General features: G+C 54.3%; 1 protein-coding gene across 2 annotated transcripts; it reads right to left on the bottom strand.

The window, feature by feature from the left end:
- Positions 1-287: 287 nt before the first annotated feature.
- TKT (transketolase) lies at positions 288-24254 on the bottom strand. Of its 2 annotated transcripts, none has more exons than XM_087825029.1 (14): positions 24117-24254; positions 14529-14646; positions 13613-13726; positions 12772-12869; positions 8838-9029; positions 7087-7205; positions 6428-6621; positions 5485-5649; positions 3795-3951; positions 3539-3669; positions 2755-2838; positions 2555-2648; positions 1255-1377; positions 288-558 (listed from the first exon to the last, which is right to left on the bottom strand). In XM_087825029.1, exons 1-14 carry the CDS (start codon positions 24221-24223, stop codon positions 383-385), a joined length of 1872 nt encoding a protein of 623 aa, XP_087681155.1. In that variant the 5' UTR covers positions 24224-24254; the 3' UTR covers positions 288-382. The 2 variants fall into 2 exon arrangements, with proteins under 2 accessions (XP_087681155.1, XP_016065703.1); XM_016210217.2 differs by lacking the exon at positions 24117-24254 and adding an exon at positions 15986-16144.
- Between the last annotated feature and the right edge of the window lie 445 nt (positions 24255-24699).

Consider the following 24699-nt stretch of genomic DNA (forward strand, 5'->3'; position numbering starts at 1 on the left):
ACACTGGACAGTTCCCAGCCTCCCCGGGGCTGGTGGCTGAGAGTGAGGGGGGAATTTGGGTTGCAGCCTCTGGGCAGGAAGTCAGTCTGCAGTTCAGAGTCACCTGGCGGTGCCTGGGAGCCAGGAGCAGTTGTGGCAGTTGAGGCGGATGCCAGGGGAGGTGACTGCAGAAGGCCTTGGGACACCCAGGTCCTGGCCCAGAGCCAAGGGTGCCAACCTCCCTGCCTCTCCTTCCTCCCCAGAACCAGCACAGGCTGCATCCGAAGAAAAAACATTTCAGGGGCTGATTGATTTTTCTCAAAAGATATATTTACCACTCCTCTCAGTACATCTTTGAGCACCTCTGCCAGAAATCTCTCAGGAATGTGTAGAGCCCCCCTCCCTAGGCCTTGGTGACAAGGCCCTTCACAGCTTGTACAATGGCGTCCTTGTCAATGCCAAACATCTTCAGCAGTTCGGCTGGCTTCCCGCTTCTTGGTACCTGGCTGACAGCCAGGCGGGTGACAGTGACGCCAGGCTCGCCCACTACTGCAGAGGATACCGCCTCACCTATGCCACCTGGGCAAAGGAAAAAGGTGATTCAGGTGATTTGGTCTCAGGGTGAGCAGTGGGTGGGTCCCCTGGCCCTCTGCTAGCCTCTGAGTTTATTCCCTAACCCAATGCTGACAGAGACGGCATACGCAACACCCCTTTCCCATGATGGCAGCCGGAACAGACATCACTAATCAACCACTGTTGGGCTTTTTTTCATAAGCCCAAATGTGGCCTCTGAATCATTTTAATAATATCCTCTGGGCAGCTGTCATCACTGGACTAGCGTCTGCACTTGACCCCAGAGTCCAGGCCCATCTCCTCTCCTGTGGGGAGAAGGTGCTGTGTGGTTATGGAGGATTGCTTTGGAAAGGACTCATGAGACAAAAATTCTGTGGCTTTCCCAGTTTGAGTCTGCACAATAGCTACCTGTGGGACACAAGCCATGTTTTTTTCTACTCTTAGCAGTAAGATTGGAATCCCCACTGGCTTCCTGGGTGGCAGGGGCTCCATGAAGCAATTCTGCAGCTGAGAGTTCGCTGGGTCTCCAGGCCCAGCCTGAGGCCTAAGAGGCCAAGTCTCAGCTGCTCTGAGGACAGCTCTGGATTTCTTGGGCCACAGCTGCCCTCTTAGGGTTGAGATAAAGGAGGGATGTCCAGCCTTGTGCCCCCTGGGCCCTCCCCTGACCCATCAGCCCTGGCCCTCTGGCCCAGACCGCTTTACCTTCATAGTAGTGGTCCTCCACTGTGAGGATCCTGCCCTTGGTAGCTCGGGCACTGTCAAGAATGAGTTTCCGGTCCAGGGGCTTGATGGTGAAAGGGTCCAACACGCGAATGTTGATCTTCTCTGTGAGGATAGAAGATGCAGGGACGTGGCTGAGGGGAATGGGCTGGATGCTGTGGGTTTGCCCTTTGATAAGCTCCCTGGGAGGGGGACTGGCTGGGGTGTCCTGAGAGCTGTCACACAGCTAAAAGCTTAGCCTGTGGCCTGCCCGTCCTAGGGAGGACCTGCTCTCCCCTTGTTCCCACTGTTGAGCTCATGTTTGCCAACCCGTAGTGGCTTGCCCCCATCCTCTGCTGATATGTGGTGCCCACGTACTCCAGCATTCTGCACCCACCCACCTCCCGGGGCTCTTCCCTGGCCGTTTTAGGAACATCTGTTCTCTGATGCCTCTGAAGATGGAGGGAAAGCCAGAGAGACAAGTCCAAGTGTCTGATTTGAGATAAGCCATGTGCTTGTGGGTGATGGGGAAGGAAGCTGTGACTGCAGGCAGGCATGAGGGTGTCAGGTGAAGTGATGACCCAACAGAATGATCTCAGAAGGACAAGTCCAGCTCTGCCATGCCTCCTTCACTCCCTCCCTCTGGATCTCCATCCCTGTTGGGGCCAGGCTCCCCTAAGTCTCCAGCCCATCCTGCTCCTACCCCTGCCTTCCTCCAGCTCCTCAGAGCTCTGTACATGCCCTGTTCCTTCTGCCTGGGCCTCTTCACTCCCCTCTTTGCTTATCAGTCCTACATAATCTGAGATTACTGCCCTAAGGACGCCCATGCCCATCCTCTCCATGCTCAGCACAGCTGAGATGTGACATCTAGTATGATTCTATTATAGAGGAGGCTAATACCTTTCTCACATTACCAGCAGCTAACATTTTCAAGCTTGCAATGATAATAACGCCAGGTTATTATTTACTGAATCCCCAGGGGAAGGTGACAGTGTTTCCATTTCATGGATGAGAAAACTGAGGCACAGTGATGCTAAATAACTTAACTAGTGCCCAGCTAGGTGGTGATTCAATCCTATTGGCAGGCCCCAGGGCCTCTGTGCTGGGCACCTCAACTAGGGTCATAGGGCAGGGACTGTGGCCACTGTAGCCCCAGAATTTAGCATCATGCTGGGCACATAGTAAGTGCTCAAAGCGTGGCTATTATCACCATCATTTAATTGGATGAAATTAATTCTCACCCCCAAGACCTCGTATGCAGTCAGCACCTGATCTAAGATTGTTTGGGTCCCACCCTCCTCACCTTTCTTCAGCAGGTCAGCAGCAGCCAAGGCCTCATGCAGGGTCACCCCGGCTCCAATCACAGTCACTTGGTCATCCTTGCTCTTCAGGACCACCTGGGGGTGATACAGGGGGCCAGTGAGGCTCAGGGACTGGTGGCCTGAGGTGGGCCCTGGCCTCGGGCTCATTCTGAGGGGTTACCGGGACATGAACCACACTGACCTTGGCCTGTCCGATTTGGAAGTCCTCGTTGTTGCTATAGATGATGGCGTTTTCTGGGCGGCTGGTCCGGATGAAGCAGATGCCCTGGAATGAAACAATAACAGAGGATTACAGGACGTAGCACATCCAACCTCAAATAGCAAAGTCTTTCTAGAAAGGCTTTCACCTTCCATTCACAAACGTCCTCCACACTTCAAACCCATGGAGGTGTCTATCAGTCACCTCATGCTGGCTGCCCCTCTAGGTGGGAAAAGGACTGTCTTGCCCCTGTAGAGTGCACCTCTCCAAACACTCCTCCTGAGGGACAGTGGCCCAACAGCCTTGCCAGGCCCAAACCCGACGGGAAGTGAGTTTCCCATCAGGCAGAGTGGCCTCCAAGTGGGCTGCTCCCCAGGATGCATGCAGCACACCCTGGTCCTTGGGCACTCTGGTCTATGGCACCACGGCCCTTGGTCAGGACCATGTTGCTCGCTATGTTTTGGTGAATCCAACTCAGGAAAGCCAGATAGATATCAACTGCCACATTGACAGGGCTGCCAGGATTCTCAGTGGAGCAAGAGCATGGTGATTGATTGGCAATGCCTGCCACGTGGCAGGAAGGATGGTGTGCACTTGGCTTTTCCTAGTCTAACTTCTACAAGCTACGAACACCAGGGGCAAGGTCAGGAGACAGCACTGAAGGGCAGTGAATGACCAGCTCTGTGCCTGCATGCTGGCCTCCCTCCTGTCCCTCTAAGGAAGAAAGCCAGGTGCCAGCAGAAAAGAGAAGAGTCATGTGACCAACCTTTGTATTGGCTGCTAATTCCACCGCCTTCTCTGTAGACACCCCATCACTTGGGTAAAAGACAGTTGACATGGGGACTGATCGAAACATGGCCAGATCTTCCAGGGCCATCTGAGAGGGCCCATCTTCCCCTGGGATGTGGGAAAGGACATGCTGAAGTAAAACCCCAATCCGTGGACCTGCTTCCCCCTCTTACCGCTTGGTCCAGAAATTCAGGGAAGTGACAGTGTAAGCATCCTGACCCCGTTCAACTCACCAATGGACACGCCACAGTGGGAGCCACAGAGGTTGATGTTGCTCTCGGAGATGGCCGCCATGCGAATCTGGTCAAAGGCCCGTGTGAAAAAGGCTGCGAAAGTGCTGCAGAAGGGTACGGTCCTGTTGCGTGTGGCACAGCCCACGGCGATGCTCACCTGGGGGCAGAGGGAGAAGGTGGCTAGGGGTTCTGTCACCCTAGTGGCTGTTAATTCTCCTCTCAAAGTGATTCCTGCACACCACAGACTCCGTAATCTGTTTCTAAACACTAAACTCCTTCGACTTGAAATAACCATTTTACTTGTCTATTCTTTTTTAATCTTCACTCGAAGGTATTTTTTATTGATTTTAGAGAGAGGAACAGAGAGAAACATCGATCGATTGCCTCACGTATGCACCCCCACCACCGATCGAACCCACAACCAAGGTACGTTGCCCCAACTGGGAATTGAACCAGCAACCTTTGGGTGCACAGGAAAGGCACTCCAACCAACTGAGCCACACTGGCCAGGGCTGAAATAACCATTTGAAAATTTCTCTGAAAATTAGTGTCCCGGGGAACATTTTCCCCCCCGTAGCAACAAGCAAAAATAACCTTTCAACAGAGCAGCTAGTTAAGCTGGGCACAGATTATCCATCCTTCCTAACCTGTGCAAGCCGCCCGGGACGATCTCCTCGCCAGCCCCAATGCCTCTGCAGAGAGCAGTCCTCCCACCCCCTGAATGCCACTAGAGGCTCCAGCCCAGCAGCACTGAGTATGGGCATTGGTTCCAGGTCGGCTGCCCCCTCCACAGCTCTGAAATGCACTACTGACACAAGCCCTCCTCCTCCAGATCCTGGGCCTCCCCAGCTGCCAAGACTAGAAGCCACAGAGAGAACTTCAAGTTCAGTTGGAAAACTTCGGATGTATTAGAGCCAGTAGCCTCCAGAGGGAGGAAGTTCTGGGTTCCTAAAGGCCTGCAGGCCAGGCTGGGCTCCTCGGCCTGGAGAAGTGGGTATTTTGAAAACACAGGATAACCCGGCCGGGCGTGGCTCAGCGGTTGAGTGTTGACCTAGGATCCAGGCGATCAGTGTTCGATTCCCGGTCAGGGCACATGCCCGGGTTGCGGGCTCGATCAATGACTTTCTCATCATTGATGTTTCTATCTCTCCCTTTCCTTTCCTCTCTTTGAAATTAATAAAGATATATTTAAAAAAAGAAAACACCCTCCCTTATTTTATCACCTCAGTTCTTGACAAGGGGCTGCTAACCCAACTGTGTGCATGTCAGGGGCCCAGAGCCTTGTGCATAAAAGGGCTCAGCAGACTTGACTGGTAGGCCCATCATGTCCCAGCCCAACCTTCCACCTGCAAGGCCCTTCACCCCCAGAGAACCCACTCACCACCATGCCTGGCTCACATGCAGCTCTCCTGTGTACCCCACAGCCCCATTCAGCTCTTCTGTTTGCACTCATCCTGTACATTTACACCTGGGCATGACATTCCCCACAAACTGTGGCTACTTGAGGTCAAGGGTCAATGCTGGATCCTAGCTGTTCTGGGGTCTCTCTGGGTACCTGGGAGGGACCTGGCACAACCAATGTAGCTGCCCAAAGGAATAGAAGGGTTCTAGCCCTGCCCCTGTAGCCCTCAGAGCTCTCCCCTGAGGCTGTGGCTGGCCCTGTGCCCCCCTGCCCGCCCCTGGCACCCACCATGTTCTGCTCGGCAATGTAGCACTCGATGAAGCGATCTGGGTGCTCCTTTCTGAAGAGATCTGAGAAGGTGGAATTCTTGGTGTCCCCATCCAGAGCAATGATGCGGTCACTGGCGTGGCCCAGCTTGGCCAGGGCCTGCCCGTAAGCCTTGCGGGTAGCTATCTGCGAAGAGGAAAGTGGGAAGGCTGAGCACCGCTGTGGGCAGGTGTGAGGTATGGCCTAGAACCCTGCACAGTCTCTGGGGGGCTATACCTTTAGGGAAAAAAAGAATAAAAATTGGGGCAGAAAAAGGAAGCCTAAGAACACAAAACCCTATGGAAAGTTAACTTCTGTAAGGTTGCCAAGGAGAAGTTCTACAACAAACTTGGGAGTCCCTGTCGTCCCTTGTCCAGCCCCGCTGTGGGCTATTTTGAGATGCAAAAGATGAACTAACATCCTCAATTTCCCCTCCCCTGTAAGGGTGTCTGTAAACCCACCCCACTCTGTGTGGGATACACTGAGAGTTTGGGAGTCAGAAAGCCTGACGCCAGCTACACAGATGGATTCACCCAGGGGAGGGCCCGGGAGCAGGGCAGGCCTCCCTAGCCTTTGCCAGGCCAGACAAAGGCCAGTCCTGAGCTCAGGCCAAGGCCCTGATGGGCTAGGGATGGGGGACTCAGGAGCCATGTTGCTTTGATCCCAGTGCTACTGGTAGCTTGCTGTGTGACTGTGGGGAAACCCCTTGCCCTCTCTGAGCCTCTGTAGGTAAATGATTCTAGTGCTGGTTGTTTCCATGAAGGAACTGGCAGGAACAACACTTCAGGGTTCCTCATTACCCTGAAGCAATCCCTCTCCTCCCTTTCCCAGCCCTCTAGAGACATGTCTTGGCCCCAACCTGGGGGAGCCAGAGAACCACGGTCACCCCACCCAGCTAGTCTGGGAAAGCAAGGCCAGACTCTACCTTGTCCCCAACTTTGTAGCTGGGTGGCGTGGGCATGCGGATGTTGGTGATGTCCACTGAGGGGGCGTCCTCCTGTGGGGGAGTCGCCAGGATCTTCTTCTTGCTCTGGATCTGGCTGTGGATTTCCTGGATGACCTGATCAGCCATGTTTTGGGGGAGGGGCTTCCCATGCCAAGACTCCTTATCTTCTACCCCTGTGGGTGCAATGCAGGAGGACAGGGGGCCAGGTAAGACGGACACTCCGTGGGCCAGGGAAGCTACTCCGTGGGGCCTGGCGCCCTAACCGCTGAGGGATGGTCAGGGTAAAGGGAGGAGCAGTGTCACCACAGTCGAACAGAGCCCTGTGCTGGGCACCACGGGGTCCAGACTCCACATGCCCGGTCCCCACTGACTAGACACCTCTTCCTCCGGCAGCTCACAGCCAGAATGGGGAGGGAGCCATCCTGGGCAGGTCGCCTGTCCCATTCTCTTCTGTGTCACCCCTGCAGCCTGAGCCCACAGAGAGGGGTGTGAGAGAGAAACGAGTTTCCTGACTGGGTCGGGATCTTGGCCATGAGGAGGAAAAGCGGAGGCCTAGAGCAGGGTGAGCACTGCCGATCGCCTGACGTATCCACAGAGCAGGCCACCACGGCTGGGGAGGGAGGCTCGTGCATACGGACCTGTGATCCCTCGGCCCTTGAAGGTCTTGGCGATGATGGCTGTGGGCTGGTGCTTGGCCTGGCCAAAGGCCTTGCAGAGCTCCTCCACACTGTGTCCGTCCACGATGACGGAGTGCCAGCTGGGGACAAAGGGGGGAGTGAGGGGCGAGGACCCAGTGCTGAGGATCCTGAGGGGCTCCCAGGGAAAGGCCTGACCTTGTTCCACTGCCCAACTGCGATCTGGGAAAGAGCTGGAGGAGTCGGGGAGTCTAAGAAGCTCCTGTTTCCAATCTGGGTTGTGCTTTCTCTTTTCACATTATTTCACTTCCTCCTGTTTGCTTTGAACAGAGTTTCCTTCTCTCTCCTAAGTAATTCAAAGCTTATTCCATTTATTGCCTCTTTGGTTCCTGATCTATTCATCTCCTACTGGAAGCTGCTTTGGGGACGATGCACTGGGTTTAGAATCTATTTGATTCTTGATGAATTTTTGGGCCCAATTTTCATTTACCTGATTACCATACAGATGCTGGATGTGGTGCTGGGAACTCTTTTAATTGGGCCATGTTGTCAAACATCAAGGGGAAAGCTGGGGCAGGGCAACCATTCTCTTTAGAGCAACCCCTTTTGAGACGCTTTATGGAGTATTAATAATAATAATGAAAACAGCAGCTGACATGTGCCAAGTGCACTCCGTGCAGGCACTGGGCCAAACCGTACACATATTGACCCATGCAAGTCTCACCACAACCCAGGGGAGTGGGAGGAGCCACTGCCACCTCCATTTTATAGACAAGTAAACTGAGACACTGAAGTGGAATAACCTGCTCAAGGTCACAAAGCAAATTAGTATGGGAGGCGGGACTTAATGAATCTGGCTTCAGAGCCACAAGTTTAGACACAGACCCAGCTGCTGGGGTTACAGTCCAAGCCCCCAGCTTGGTGTGGCCTTACACAGGCCTTTGAGGCACTTTGTGGCCATTTCCTCTTCTGGCCAACAGAGAGAATACTTGCTCTCTTCCCTCTCTCCCTCTGCAAGGTCAGTCATCAGAGGTAACAAACTGTTGTCTCCCGTGTAATCGGTCCCACAGCTCCACCTCCCTTGGTCACTGACGCACCCACAGAGGGCCTTCAGCCCCCAGAGCCCTGCACGCCCCGAGTCCTCCAGTCTCCTCGGCCCGGACTGAGCCCTGGCCCTGGGGCTCTCAGAGTCCTAACTGCAGAGTGGCTTGTATCTGAGGTGAGAGCCCCACTAACTGATGCCCCCCCAGATCGCCCTCCCTGCTTTGTAACACCTGACTGAATACACCACCTTTTAGGGCCCACAGGGGAGTCTGAAAACCCTTTCTCCCATTTCACCAGGAGAGGGGGCCTGTTCTCTTCCACAGGTTGGCTGAAGCTGGGCACAGGAGGCAGCCAGCAGACCAAGGCTCAAACCCCTGCATGTCCCCCAGCCTCACTGAGCAAGTGTGGTTCACACCGTGGGCCCCCACTCACCAAGGTAGGCATGTGTGAGAGAATGTTGTGTGGAGTCTCCAAGAACTATCACGCCACACAACCACAGAGGAACTCACTTAAAACTGGGCCTTAGCCCACAAATCCATGAGGTAGCCTGGGCTGCCACTTAAGCCCGAATACCCAAAGTCTGAAATTATGAGTAGAAACCTGAAAAGGAAGACTCAGCCTCCAGCTTCAGCCCCACACCTTGCAAAGTCCTGAGCACTATGGCTCCCGTGCTGTGCGGGTGCTCCAGGCACAGCCAGCCCCGTACGTACCCGAAGGCCTCGCAGCGCTTCTGGTAGACGTCCATCTGGTGCTGCAGTGGGGCAGGATCGCTCTGGCCCAGGCGGTTGATGTCAAGAATGGCAACGAGGTTGTCCAGCTTGTAGATGCCGGCAAAGGCCATGGCCTCCCACACAGAGCCTTCCGACAGCTCCCCGTCTCCCAGCAGGCAATAGACACGGTAGCTGCAGATAAGGAGTGGGTATGAGGCTGGCACCTCTCACACGGGCCTCCATGCTCCTGGCCTGTCCCTCCTAAGCCTGCACCCTGGGTAAAGGAGCCACAACCCGTGACGTGCAACAGTGCTCTGAGCTCCTTGATGCCCACCCCAAGTCCACACCGCAAGGAAAGGGCTGTGAAGGAAGCAGTCAGGAGCTCCAGAAAATACTGGCTGCCAAGAAAAGAAGCTCTAAGAGGCAGTAGTCTGGTCAGTACGATTTAGAGAATCGGGGGTGGTCAGGGCACGAGGAAAATGAATGTTCACCAGGCCAAGGACTCGCACTGTCAGGAGGCGCTTCAGCTGCCCACTGCAGGGCCAAACCCACTTCCCTCCACTCTCCCATGAACCAGAAGTGCTGGGGGAGTCCTGAACTCGCTGGTGGGCCAGAGGGAAAGGGGACCTTTCTGCTCAAAGAAGCTGGGCTGGGGAGGCTGGGAGGTGTGCCAAGCTAGCACCCTAGAGGGAGAAGCGTCAGGTAAGGAAGTACCAACTCAGGAGGGGACTCATGGTGTGACAGGTGCCTCACAGGATGAACTCTCCTCAAGGGCCTGAGGCTGGTTCTTGCCCAAGACAAGAGGAGCTAGGCCTGGGCTCTCTCCATCCCAGGGGCCTTCTCCTGCCCTCAACACAGGCAACCACGACCTTTTCAAAGGCAGAGTGATGTGGTAAAAACATCACTGAACTTGAGATGTTACCCAAAGAACAGAACCTTCCCTGGACCTGGGGAAGGGGGATGCCAGGGGGTGAGGCTAGAGGCAGGGAGACCAGTTCAGGGGCTCCGACCTCCCTCCCATACGTCACCCAGGTGTGAGGGGATGGCTGAGGGGGCAGCGGCCACAGACATAGAAACAAGAACCCCATCATAGGCTGGCTCCTAGGGGCTCCAGCAAGGTGCTGAGCTGTGTGCTGAATAACCCTCTGGGGAAGGTAAATGTGATTGTTTTTCCCAAAACACAGACAAGAAGATAGCTTAAATGTGAAGATACTTTTCTGAAGGTCATGCAGTTGGGAGTAGCTGAGCGGGGATTCAAACACAGGCCTGACTGCGCAGTCCAGGCTGTGCACTCCCTGCTGTCTAGGAAGGCATGTCAGAGGGAGAAGCAGCAGGACTTGGGAGATACCCCTTTCCTCTGCCCAGCGTCCAGCTGCATGCAGTGTCCAGGGAGTGAGGGTGGTGCCCGGATGGGCTCAGACGGCACACAGCTGCCCTGCTGCTGCAGCAGCAGGAAATGGTTCTGGAGCTGGGGCCCTGGTGCTGGCTGCAGCTGAGCCTTTGGGGCCTCTAGGCCTCCTTGTTGTAGGGCCAAGCCAAGGAGAGCTGGAAAGAGGGTGGGGACAGCCATGGCACTGTCAGCATGACTCAGCACCTCCACAGGCCAGTGGGTTAAGGAGGAGTCCCCCATTTTTCCTTCTGTGGCCTCCAACAGGCCAGGCCACCAGTTACCTGGCCAGGAACAGAAGGTCCCAGGGCCCATGCTCAGTGGCTTATCTGAAGGTGTGTCCTGCAGGGGGTCGGGAGCTCATGGAAGTCTCCACCTGATAGGGCTGAGTCAGAGGCCTATAGGGAACCCAGCTTCCCCAGAAAGGAATTCCATGGAAGCAGGCTGGCTGCCTTCCCAACCCACACCCACTTCCAAGGAAGGCAGACTGGCCGTTTGGGACCTAGAGGCTTAGGTCAGGAGGGCATCCTCAGGTCCTGAGGAAAGACACTGGAGCCCCACAGAAATCAGGGCTCACCCCAAGGCTCCAAGTCACCACCATAAGGGACCGGACCCTAAACAGGGGGCCAGCATTTGTGCAGGTGTTTGAAAACCTCCCCGAACGCCTGACCACAGAGGCCTGCCTGAACAGGTTGGAGCAGACCCATAACAGAACATCATGCAATCATTAAGCCAGACCTCGACAGTTACATGTGAGAAAATGTTCACGATGCTCAGAGTTTTCTAAAAAGCAGAATGTATAGGATTCAAATTTGTATATTTCTTCTCACAATAATGAGGAGGAAATATGATACACTGAGATTTAAACGGGGGAGTGGCTACGAATAGAGAAAAATGTTCATTTCTTTTTAATGCTTTTCTGTATTTTTCAAATGAGTAGGTATTTTATAATCCAAATAAAAAAGTTAGTTAAAAAATAAATAAAAGTCATTTGATGTATACTCCCTGTTGATGGCCAGGCAGACATTTTTGGAGGCCAGATCTGCTCTATCAGGACAGAACCTCCGGGCGCCTGGCATGGCCTGATAATTCCCTTGACACTCCTGCCACCCCCTCCCCCCAGGTACAGTCCCAGGCCCTGAGCCTTTGCCAACCCTGCTGCTGGGAAGACAGCTAAACCCCTTCTTTCTACACTGGCTCATCCCATTATGTTAGGGTCAGGAAATGACCCTTCACAGGGAATTACTTCAAGCAACTGTAGGGACTAATTAACTCACATCTCTGGTACTGTGCCAAATAAAATACTCTTAAACATACAACCCACTGTTTGTGATTTTCTTCACAGTGAATCACTTCTGGGGACTGGAAGCAAATGCTGTGCTGCCAGATAACACTGGCCTGAGAGGGTCTGGGACACCTCACAGTCCCAGCCACCTCCTGAAGAGCAGTCTCAGGAGCCCCTTCCCCTGCACACAGTTGGTGCTCACTGCAGTGTAGCATCCAGCCAAGGACCCTGCAGCCACCTGTCCTTGGTGGGCCTGCAGTCACCACCAAACCCCCACGACCACCCTGGCTATGGCCCCAGGACACTGGGGAAACCACTGCTGCACAGCTGGACCCTTCCTGCTGCCTGCAGGCCAGGCTCCATCAGCCCCTCCCCTAGGAAGTTTCCTACCCACAGGGCTTCCTGAACCTCCTGTGCTTCCCTTGGGCCCCTCAGAACAGTCTGGGGACTCTGAATATAAACTTGGGATGCATGCGTGCATGCCCTGGGTTCAAATCCAGCCTCCACCACATCTTATCTCAGTTTCCTCATCAGTGGGAGGGATAATTGTACTCAGTTGCCACTCAGCCCGTAGGGGGCTTATCAAGGTGAAAGCCTATAAAGCTCTGAGCACCAAGTATAAGGCCCTGAACTGTAATGGCATGAGAAACCATCCGACAAAAGTGCTTTCCTTAAAGCCTGCAGCCAATAAAGACTGGTCTGCAGGTCAAATGGGGCCACAGTAGACAGTCTTGTGGCTGAAATCTGCCTCAAACCACCTGGTGGGGAAGCAGCAAATCTCTAGGATCACATCACTTTCTCCAATGTTTCTTCCTGGCTGATAGGTGGGGTTCAGGGATGCCCAGAACCCTCCAGAATACACCATCTTCTCATTTCCCAAGGTAAAGGCAAGCAGCTCGGCCTGGGCTTGTGGAACTTAGCCAGGCATTGGAGGGTGGGCCTGCTGAGACTTCCAGGGTCCAAGAACCAGGCTTGGGGGTGACACAGGAACTGATCAGCCAGAGCACTTTGGACAAAGAACATGTGGTAAGGAGCATGGGCTCTGGGCTCAAACCTGGCCCCACCAGTCACTATTAAGGGACTGTGGGCAGTCCTTCATTCCTTTGAGCCTATTTACTCCTCTGGTTCTAGGACGAACCTCAGGCCACTCATGCACTATTACTCAGCTCCTATTCAGGTAAGAGGAGGTGCCTGGTGGCAGCAGTTAAGGCTGAACCCTTCTTAAAACAATCGAGGGTGTGGGTGGGGAACGGGAGTATTACCTGGCTTTGTCGAAGTATTTGCCGGTGTAGGCCATCCCGCAAGCGGCCCCAAGGCCCTGGCCCAGGGAGCCAGTGGCCACATCAGTGAAAGCTTGTTTCTGTCATAACAGAGGGCCACAGTTATTCACAGGGGAGAGAAGGCAGCAGCTCGCCTCCCAGGATCCTGGCCTCGGGAGCCCGCCGTGACACCCACGTCCCCAGCCAGGCTTAGTTATGCAGGCTGGGTCTGCAGAAGGCCAGGCCAGGCCCCAGGGTAGCCTCCACCCAGAGTGTGACTCCTCATTCTCACGCAGCAATAACTGAGGGCGTGGTTCAAACACCGGCTCTGCCCACGAGGGAGTGTGACCTCAGGCCAGGAACTGAACCTCTTTGGGCCTCAGTTCCCTCATCTGTAAAGGGAGCCCACTTCGTCCACCTCACACCGTGGCCAGGAGAATTCATGACAAAACAGAATACTTGGCCCTAGTGGGTGCCGAGATGGGTGGTGTGTGTGACAGTTTCCATGAACTCCAAACACCTGCAGGGATTAGCACCCTGGGGAGCAAACTGGGTCCCTTCCCTGGCGCATCACCACCAAACTGCAACCGTGAACCTCTTCCGAGCTGCGTCTATATGGCCGGGAAGGCCCAGTGGGGAAGGGAAGCTGGGTGTTTGGTGCTTGGGGAGAACGGAGCGAACCCCCAAAACACTTGCTTCTTTTATTCCTTCCTCACGTCAATGCCCTTCTTCGCCTTTCAACACCCCTGGCTCCTCAGTGGGTGCCCCTGCCCCCTTCCGACATGCCTTGGGAAACAGGATGTGGAGACAGAGGCCTGTGCAGCTACTGGTGGGGTACACTTACCGGGACAGGGTGCCCGTCCAAGTCGGAGCTGATCTTCCTCAGGTTCAGCAGCTCTGCCTCCGGCAGGAAGCCAGCTTCAGCCCAGACGGCGTACAGGATGGGAGCAGCGTGACCCTGCCAGGGATGAATGGTGGAGGGGGGGTCAGATGGGGAGCCATTCCCACCGTACAGTGAAACCTGGGGCCTGGCCATGCCTGCCGGCCAGGGACCCATTTCAAGGGAGCAACCAAGTGAAGGCCTCTTCCCTTCCTTTCATCTTCTCCAGCCAAGGCCAAGCAGGCCCCAGGACAGGTGCAGGGGGAGCACAGCTGTGAGGCCGCCAGAAGCCAAAACTCCAGCAGGCAGCCGGCTGCCCTAATCCCTGGTTTCTGGCATGTGAGTGGACTTGGACAGACTTCTAAGCTCTGATGCCCCAAGAGACAAGAGGCCAGAGTCAGGCCTGGGTACAGATGAATTTCAGGGGTTTGTGGCATGGCTGTGACTCTCATGTGGGAGGGGCAGGACAGGGTGCCCCATCGCACACCCTGCTGCAATGCACCACCACCCCTGAGGGAGCAAGCCGTGGCCCAGGGGTGCTGGCACAGCACAGAAAACCATGTGCAGAAAGCCACAAAGCTATACCCAGACCTGGACCCAAGGCCTGCACGTGGCAAACAGGCACACCAGACATATCATTTCCGTTGTCCCCTATTAATTCAGTCATTTATTCTTTAACTTGTGTTAAGTTTACCAGCTGGGCCAGCACTGAGGAGGACATCAAAGGAAGCGCTGGGCCTGGTAGGCGGAGGAGCCTGGGCCAGGGCTGGACTTATGCTAGGACAGACAGGTCCCCTTTGAGATGCCTGCCAGCACCTTCTCCTGGGTCCAGGGCCCATGACACCCAGCCCCAGTGAAAGGCATCAGGCTGGGCTCCTACCTTGGAGAGCACAAAGCGGTCGTTGTGCTGGTTCCGGGGGTCCTGGGACTTGTAGCGCATGGTGTGGAAAAAGAGGACAGCCATGATCTCCGCGGCGCTGCAGCAGGATGTGGGGTGGCTGTGGCCCAGAAGAGAGACAGATACGTGCATTGTGGCCCTGGAGCCCTGACCTACAGGCTCACCCTAGCCCATGTTCAGGGGCGTGGGGGTGAACGTCCCAAGGAGTCATGGAGAGCCATGTGCTCCTGTTCCCTGCAACATGGGGGTTGCACCCTCCCAGGGCCAACAGTTCACACCCTTAAACAGTTCACACAACTAAAAAATTCTGGGGCTGCACTAGAATAAGAAAGGAGGGCCCAGGAGACTGGGCAGGCTAGCACAGACCCAGTGCCAGGCAGCACCGAGGCTGGGGTGTGGCTGGTGCCAGTGGAGCCCAGTTCTGGCCTTGTGGTTCCTAGCAGGAGTTAGGACCCAGCAGCTGTGGCCCCTTTGTGACTAACCAGTGAGCTATATCCCAGGGGACTGCCTAGGACTCTGCCTACTTGTGAGGGGCAGCCTGCCCTCCCAGGCCCCACCAGTGCTGGTTCTAAAGCCATGGGCAAGGGGTAAGGAACTGAGGCTCATGGAATTACCACAAACCTCCCAGCTGCCTCACAGGGCTGGCCGTCTGAAAACAGGCTCTAGGCTCTCCAATAGCATCACTGGGCGACTTGGCAGCTTTTTAAATCAGCATTTTGAGGGCTGGTGTAGCCATTGGGAATCATGATTTTGTACAGAATTTAAAAGGCAAACACAATCTCATCTATGAAGGCTACAATCATGAAAAGATAAAAATCCCTGTTGCCTGTGACAAGAGCTGAGGTGGGGCTGACAAAGGCCAGGGCCTGTTCTTCCAGCCCTAAAGTGGTGGGATCAATGGGTCCCCCATTTTTTAGCTTCTTGCATCCTATTAATTGCACAGTTATTTGAATGGCTACCTGGCAAAGGAATTAACAATATAAAGTGCAAGCATTACATCCTAGAGATGAGACTTGTTCAGGTTCAAGTCTCTCAGGAACCACCAGATTACTCCAGTCCCTGCCCCCAGGATTGAGGCTAGAGGTTGGGGTTCCTGCTGGGACATGCTAATTCCTGGCTAACCCTGCCTGAAGCCCTCCGCCCACAGTTTTGTTGAGGGAACATGTTTCCATACCACTCTGCCATGCAGGTCAACACAGCCCTGACAATGTTCTTTGAGGTCCTTCACGCTAAAACACGCCCAATGCCAAACCCAAGGGCACATGCAACATCTGGAGCTCACATCCGCTTCCCTCCGCCCCTGCCAGTTGCCCCCCTGCCCCCGCCCCTGGGTTAGGGGTGAGTCACTCCCAGCACAGACACATTAGTACAGAAATTCAGAACTGTCCATGCTCGTTTTAGTACCCACATTCCCAGCACACAATCGTCTTATACTTAACCATTTCTACGAGCTCCTTGGTCATGGGGAAAAGACACTAGACCTGAAAGAGGGAGGTGAGGAAATGTAAACGGGAAACTTTTCTCTGCCTCGCAGGGACCCAAATTCCTTGTCCCCAGTGCCGAACTTCAGATGGAGGACATCCCAGTCAACACCGTCAAGGCTGACCTCCTGCCCTTCCCGCCTCCAAGAGCAGCCCTGTCCCTGAGGAACCCTGTTTCAAAAGTCTTGACCCTGTTATGAGAGGAGTGGGGGAAGGATGTGGGTAGATGGTGGGCCGAACAGCTCTGAAGAGAAAGAAGAAAGGCAGGTGAGGGGGCTGTGCCTGCCCTGTCCACATCATGATCCCAGGGTGATTCTCCCACCATGTCAAAGATAAATGGCGAGTTACAAGCACTTTCTGCATGTGGCGAGAGCGTGCCCAAGTCTGGGCGGAGTGGATGTGGAGGGAGAAAGGTCAGCCACAAAGAGACATCAGAAGTTGAAAATTAGTTGATTTTAACCCTTCCTAGCTAGACCCATGAGGGGTGAGCCTGCAGTATTTAATCCCTTCTAAAGCCTGCATCTGGCCACACTGCTGGCCCTGTCTTCACACCCACCAAATAAAAACATACAGAATAAAGGATTCTTAGGGGCCAGGTGTCCAACCCCCTTTCAGGGACTTCCCTCTGAAAAGTGTCCCAGGTGGAGATATGAACTGTGTGACCTGAACAAGTGCTTCACCTCCCTGAGGCTCAGGTTCTTCACTTGTAAATGGGGATGCTAAGTGGGGGTGGGGGTCCAGGAGTCCCATTAAGATAATGCATTTGAAATGGCCAGGTCCATCAGCCACCACCATCTACTGGAGGACAGATGCCAAATCTCTCAGTGCCTCCACCTCCTTATCTGTGGGCTGGGACTGGGACACCTCCCCACCCCCTTCCCCAACCACTGACCACAGGGCAGGCAGGAAAGAAGAAATGAGCCAAGGATTGAGACAGGGCTCTATAAAGTGTTGGGCACACAGAAAACACAGTTACTTTTACATTTAATCTATTAGAGGGCCTTCAGGGCTGAAAATGTATTGAGTCTGTGGCCTCAGGGCCTGAGCTTTTCCTGTAACCCTGTCCCCCGCGGTAGGGACAACTACAGGCGGAGGCCCCATTCCACGGTGCTGTGTATGTCACACCCACGGACACACACTGGCTGGATATATGTGGGGGTGGAGTCAGGGTGGGGGGCACTGCAGGGTACTTTACCCAAGATACACGGGAGTTACAAGTTTGTTCAAAATCCCCGCCTCGGCCTTAACAGTCCATTTAATTCAGTCTATGAAGGTAATGCTGAGAGCTTAGACCTAGGCCTAAATAAATTAAATTTCTCTAAGATGCCTCCCATCTGGGGAAGAACACACATTCTTCCAGATGTTCCCTGGCCAGGAGGGTCTCTCTCATCTCTTTAGTGCTCACTCTGCCTGCTCACAGGTTTCCCTGCAGGAAAAGTAGAGAGAAAACCCCTCATCCCTCTGGTTGGGCTCCCCTCCATTATCAAGATACAAGAGCTGTCAGCTTCCACTGTACGCACGCCACACACACACACACACACACACACACACACACACACACACACACACACGAGCTGTCAGCTTCCACTGTACGCACGCCACACACACACACACACGCGCGCGCGCCAGGCCTGAACCACAGGGAGTCACCACATGGCTTGTCTGCAAAGGAACCAACCAGGGAGGCCAAGCACCTCTAACAGCCCCATCAAAGTCATCTCAATGCTTAGAAAAATGTAAGAAAAAAAACCTGTCATGGAGAAGAAATAAGTACCCTAAGAAGAAAGTAAATAAAAGACAGAAGAGCGGAAAACCACTAGCTAAGATCCAACTCAAAAAGTTAGAACAATAACGTTGACTCAGACAGGAGAAAGAAGATAAAGAACAAAATTCATGAAACAGGGAGCAAGTATACAATTTTTAAAAATCAAAGTCAAGAGTTAATTCTTTTTTATTTTTTAAAAATAAGTTTTTATTGATTTCAGAGAGGAAGCGAGAGAGAAACATCGATGACGAGAGAGTCATTGACCGGCTGCCTCCTGCACATGTGGGCATGTGCCCCAACGGGGACTCAAACTGTGACCTCCTGGTTCATAGGTCGATGCTCAACCGCTGAGCCACACCAGCCGGGCAAGAGTTAATTCTTTAAAAAAAAAAAAAAAAAAAGACTAAAAATGTAGCAAACTTCTGATAAGGCAGGATCCAGGAAAAGAAAAAGGCAATGTTAGAAATGGAAAGAAAGGCTTAAGAACAGATGATAAAATACTCTGAACCGGATACAAAAAAATGTAAAAAAGGAAAATGTCTAGGAAAAAATAACTTACCAAATCTGACTCATGAAATAAAACCCGGAAAAATCTTTTTTGTTGTTGTTAATCCTCACCTGAGGATATTTTTTCCATTGGTTTGTTTTTAGAGTGGAAGGGGGAGCAGGGGGGAGAGGCGCAGGAGAGCGAGACGTCACCGTGAGGAGCATCGATTGGCTGTCCCGTACGTGCCCCGACCAGGACTCAAACTGCAACCTTCTGGTGTGCAGAACGACACTTCAGCCAACTGCGCCGCCCCGCAGGGCTGTAATGTCTCAGGTACACACAGGTTCATTATTTATAACGTATGTACAGGATTTATATTATGTTCTTTTTTTATGCATATAGTTATAAACAAACGAACAAACGAACAGAGCCCCAGGATGCCAGGGCAGAAGTGAACCTCAGAAGCAGTCCTTGTTCTCTGAAGTGCCCCGACTCCCGCCTGGAAAGACTCTGCCTCCACACCTCAGAAGGTTTCTTCAGAGCTCTGTCCCACGTTATTTCCGAGAAGCCCTCCTTGACCACGCTACCTAAAATCTCTCTTCTTCCCCTCACGCACTTGCCACCATCCGACATTACGTGGATCCTTACTGGCTGTCTGTCCTGCTGCAATCAAGTTCCAAGAGGACAGGGACTCTGAGCCTTCTCACTGTTGTATCCTTGGGCCTTAACAGCACCTGGCACAAAGTGCACAGATAAATAAAGGATGCGTCCTGGCTCCAAGACCCTAGGGATGTGACCTGTATGAGCCTCCGTTTCCTCGCTGTAAAATGGAGACATTAATAGAAGCTGACTGAAGGAGGTAGTGTGGGTAAAGAGCCTGGCACAGCGCACAGGCAAATGGCAATTGCTCAGTAAATATTAGCTCTTAACACGCCAGAGATAGAGTCTAACCTCTTCCTCATTTTGAGGAAGGGACCTCTAAGGTCCACAGACGGGAGCCGACTTGGCCCGAGGTCACACAGTCTGCCGGCAGAAGAGCTAGGACAAAAGCGAAATGCTATGAGGAACTGAGGCACGGATAAACAAAATGAGGAATATTCAGCAATCAAAAGAAATGAGTAATGATTCATGTAACGGCACGAATGACAGTCCAAACATTATGCTAAATGGGAGAAGCCGCACCTCAAAAACCGCATTCTGCCTGCGTTCATTCACAGGCAGGTGGGATGCGCAGTGGCAACAAATGAGCATAAGGGATCTTTCAGGGGTGATGAAGCATCCCCAAATGAGCTGTGGCAAATTCACTAAAACTTACTGTAAATCGCTGTTCATTTACTAAAAGTCACTGAACCATAAACTTAAAATGCTATGATTTGGCGCTGGCGAGTTTGGTTCAGTGGTTAGAGCACTGGCCCACAGACTGAAGGGTCCCAGGTTCGATGCCAGCCAAGGGCATGTACCTCAGTTGCAGGCTCCATCCCTGGCCCTGGGTCGGGTTGGTAGGGGCACATCAGGAGGCAACCAATCAATGTCTGTCTGTCTGTCTGTCTGTCTCTCTCTCAGGTGAGGATTTGAGGATTAAAAAAAAAAAAAAAAAAAGCTATGATTTACAAATTAGACCTTAATAGAGCTGTTAAAGATTTGTTTTTAAAAAAGAAAAAGGTGCTGAGGGCCCAGCAGAGGAAGTTCTCGAGTGTCCACACCTCTTTGCCCAGTTGCGCAGTCTTCAGAAGTGACATCCAGCCCATGAGTGCAACTGACTTCTGAACAGGAAACCCAAACAGTACGGGCCAGGTCAGCCAGACCCACCAGGTCACCCCAGCTCCGACCAGTCCACCCGAGTGGACTCCACCACACCACTCAGGATAAGTGCACAGAGTCTGCCTAAGGACCTGGCTCTGGGCAGGTCCTGCCCTGAGAGTACTCCAAATCCAGGGCAAAGAGCTCTGATCTGAGGCAATAAGGGAGTCCCTGATTTTGTGGGACCAGGTTCTAGTGACAATAGGCCTGCCTAAATTTAGAAGCAAAGTCCAGGGGTCAGAGCTGCGATAGAGCCACAGTGTGGTCTCAGCTAGACCCTAACCAGGGGGCAGCACCTGGTTTCTGGCTTCAAGAAACACTGGCCACTAGCCCTGCTGAGTTACAGGGCAGCCAGGTGTCTTCACACCAGGTTGGGAAACGCTGCTGCTGGGGTAATCTCAACGGGCTTCATTCTTGCCTCACTCAGGGCCAGGACTGGGGCAAGGCAGCAGGAATGAAGAAGCAGGCCCCAGGCATGGTTTTCTGCCCAGAGAGGCCAGAGACCTGGAGGGGCCTGGGCAATGAAGGGGCACTCAGCCAAAGCATCCCTGAATGCCACAGCTAGGTACAGGGATGCACTTCCAGCCACTTCAAAGACACAAGGATGACCAGGATGTGAAACCTACAACAATAGCAGGGGGTAGGACCCCTGCGTTTGTTCACTCTGGTCTCTGTCACACTCCTGAGGGGCTCAGTTTGAAAACCATCTATGAACTTCTCCTTTAAAGATGGGAAGGGCCTTCTTGACATGGGTACAGACCCTCTGAATGGAGCCGGGGTTAGATTCCCTTCTCCCTGTGTCCACCAGCCAGGTCCATCAGGCATTAGCGCCCAAGTGTCCTCCCCAACACAGTGGGTCAGAGCCCTGGGAACATGTTAAAAGCACAGCCTGCACCTCCCAATTCAGGACTGCTTCTGTCCTCAGATGACACTTAGCACTGTTTGGACAACGCCACAGTCTAGCCCTGGTCAGTGAGAACTACGAAATTATTACCACCAGCCTCAGCAGCCAAGTCTTTTCTGATAAAGCCAATGGGTTTCATTTTTTTAAAGCTCCATGAGCTGGACCCTTGCCACAGTTTCCTCAACACGTGGAGGAAGATGACCCAGAGGAGCTCTGGCCACCGTGGATGCTGCCTCCACAAAGAGTCCCCTGTCCCTCAGCAACCCTGACACAGAAGCCAGTGTCCTCCCTCCCTAGGCCCTGGTGAGGTCCACTGACACAGGGTCAGTGATGGCACAGGAATGGGAAAGCTACCAAGAAATCAGGACCTCACCGAATTCTGAACCCTACAGCCTGGGTCCTCACTGACAGAATGTCTGAGTCCAGCCCAGCCGGTGTGGCTTAGTGGTTGAGCGTCAACCTATGAACCAGGAGGTCATGGTTCGGTTCCCGGTCAGGGCACATCCCGGGTTGTGGGCTCAATCCCCAGTAGGGGGCATGCAGGAGGCAGCTGATCAATGACTCTCTGTCATCATTGATGTTTCTCTCCCTTTCTCTCTCTGAAATCAATAAAAACATTAAAAAAAAAAAGTCTGAGTCCAGCCTGTGTAGGTGGCTATGAAAGACTTGACCAAGGTGCTGTCAACTTCAAGAACACAAGCTCCCCCAGAAAGGGGACATCTGGACAGGATGATCACTTCGCTTTGACCACCCCCCACACTGGCCACGGCCTCAGGACTGAGCCATCACTTGATGGAACTCATTTACTCCAGTGAGTAGACAGTAAGCTCCAAAACAAACATCTGGTGACCAGAACACTCCTCTGATATCAAGTCTTCCAAAACGACTTTTGTGTGCAGACAGTTCTTGTTAAACACCTTTCAAAATCGCTGTGATAGGGTTGTATAGCAATGTTACTTCCGTCTACAAAATGAGTTTTCTCTAAGTATTTCTTTCCTGCAATTTTTACCACACTCATAAACATGAAGAAATCGCTGTGTTTTACACATTTCCCCCCGCTTTTTGCTTATGGACATTGAGTTCAGCCAGTTCCTCTCAAAGACTACAATGTAAACCTGGGTGTAAAGTCTCAGTTGCCACAGAGTATCTTTTCCTCCCATGGAAATCAGAGTTTAACTGCCTAATAAAGATCCAGGAGACCAACTCTAAATCCCCTCTCTTTGGGAGCCCCCAACAGTTGTAAATGTTTCAGTTCTCTCAAAGTGCCTTCAGACTGACTGATATCTGCCATCAATCCTGATCTCCCCATTTCCAATTTCTCTCCATTCTCCTGCCTGCCCAAGAAGTAGTCCTGACAGTGCAAGCCCCTCACTGGGCAGCAAAGAACAGCTACCAATGACCAGCTTGGGCAAGTCACTTAACACACTAGCCTGTTTCCTCATCTATAAAATCTGTATGTAACAGCATGTCTTTCTCAAAATACATGAGACAATATTAGCCATAAAGGATGTTCTGTGTCACACCTGAGATACTAATTGGCTCAGTAAACTTACAATCATCTGCAGGTCTCATCTGGCCCTGTAAGATGCTCAGATGTGTAATACTATTTAGTTGGGTAACTGTTATGTCTCTCTAGCTAGATAGCTCTTAGCACACAGTAGGACTCAAAAAGATGCTCAGGTCAAATCACTCCCTGAAATGGTCAAGGGAAGGGACCCATAGTACCCAGCAAGCAATACAGTGTGCAGACCTACTGTGTTCCAGGCTGGGGAAAGGGGCATGGAGAATAAGCCCGGTTCCTGCCTGGGCAGGGGCTGTCACACAATGGGTAGGACTGATATGAACCCAACGGAGATAATAGGTCCAAAGTGTGCACAGGGGTGGGGTGGAAGGGAAAGGACCTGCCAAGAGAGGGCTAATCCTTTCTGGGTGTCTTAAAGCCATAAAGGGATAGTCCATTCCCACCCTTAAGGTAAAAAAATATATATACACTTATTAACAATATAGCCTGTATAAAGCTGGCCAGAGGCTAGAATCTTGTCCTTGTTCTAAGCAACACGGCTTCGCTGGGAAGGTTCTTGGAAATTGCCCCCACCCAGCCCCCAAATTCATTTCATGAACCCAGCACACTGGTATCTGCAGCCTCATGCCAGGCCCCAAGGGAGGGGCTGGAATCCTTGAAACCACCAGTGTGTAGGAGCTACTATTGTCCCCATTTCAGAGTAGGCGACGGACTCTGCCCTAACGACCCGCTGGATGCCTCCAGCTGTACAGTAGCCCCTATTATTATCACTGTCCCTCCAGTGCAGGTTTCTTGGGATCAACAGCCTTTCTCCAGCTCCAGGGCTGACCCCGAAAAAACACTGGGAGACAGGCGCCTCCGCCTCAGCCTCTGCCCGGGGGAAAGTGCACCTGGGGGCTGGCCCTGGGACCAGGTCCTCCCTTCTCTCAGCCTTAGGAGTCTCCCCTCTCCAGCCCCCACCCCCACCTCCCACCAAGTCCGACCTAAGGCCTCCCCTGCACACAGGTGCCAGGGCTCCGCGTCCACGGGCCGCCTTCCTCCCCTCTCCCCCCATCCCACTCGCCAGCCCGGAGTCTCGGCAGTCCCCGGTGCAAAACCGGGCCCCGCAGCCCAAGGTGGCAGGAAAGTGAGGAGGCGGCGGGGAGGGGCCGTGTGAGGCGGGGACAAGGCCAGGCCCCAAGGTGCCTGCAAGACGAGGGGTTGAAACAGACGCTCTCGAGTTGGGCAGCTTGGGTTCAAATTCCAGCTCTCGCCGCGCGTGACCTTGGGCGACTGACTTAAGCTCGGAGCCTCTGTCCCCCCCACGGCGCGCGGAGAGGGCCGGGCGCGCCGCGCGGCACATGGCCCGCCGCTCGGCGGGCGCGCAGTCATGGTGGCCTCGCCCGCGGGGCCGCGCGGCGCACGGGGCGCGTCCCCCGCGCCGCAGCGCAGCCGGGAAGCCGGAGTCTCCGCCGGCGGAGAGCCGCGGCCCGGCGGGCGGAGGGGCGCCGGCAGCCAGGCGCGCGTCTCCGCCACCTGGCCCGGCCCCGGCCCCCTCCCCGCGGTGGCTGCGCGCGGCGCCGCACGGAGTCACGAAGACGGCTCCCCGGCCCGGCCCGAGCCCGCGCTCACCCCGAGCCGGCCGCCGTGGTGGCCTGGATGGAGCTGATGCGCAGGCGGTTGGCCGTGTCCTTCAGGGCCTGCAGCTTCTGCTGGTCGGGCTTATGGTACCCCTCCATGGCGCGCGGGCGGGCGGGAGACGCGGGGACGCGGGGACGCGGGACGGCGCGGCGGCTCCGGCGCAGGCAGGCGGCGGCCGAGGCCCGGCGCCGCGCGGGGGCGCGTTAAGACTCCCGGGCCCGCCCGGGGGCGGGGCGCCGCATCACCCCAGGCCGCCGCGCCCCCGCCGGCCCCGCCCCGGCCCCGCCCCGCAGCGGCCGGGGCTCGGGCCCCCGGCTCTGATCCGGAAACTGAAGCCGCGGTGCGTCCGGGCGCCCGGGCCCGGCGGGAGGCTCTCCGCGCAGCCTCGCCTGCGCCTGCTACGGCTCCGGTGTTCGCGGGGCAGCCAGGGGCGCAGTCGCGGTGGTCACCGGGCACGCACCACCCCGGGCTCTGGGCCGGGCGCGGGGTTTGCCTGCCGGCCCGCGCGTTCCCTGCAGGTCGCCCCGCCTCCTCCTTCCGCACGGGCCTGGGTGGAACAGAGAGGGGGGGCTTC

The sequence above is a fragment of the Miniopterus natalensis genome, chromosome 15, assembly GCF_054644295.1.
Source record: "Miniopterus natalensis isolate mMinNat1 chromosome 15, mMinNat1.hap1, whole genome shotgun sequence".
Classification (NCBI taxonomy): domain Eukaryota; kingdom Metazoa; phylum Chordata; class Mammalia; order Chiroptera; family Miniopteridae; genus Miniopterus; species Miniopterus natalensis.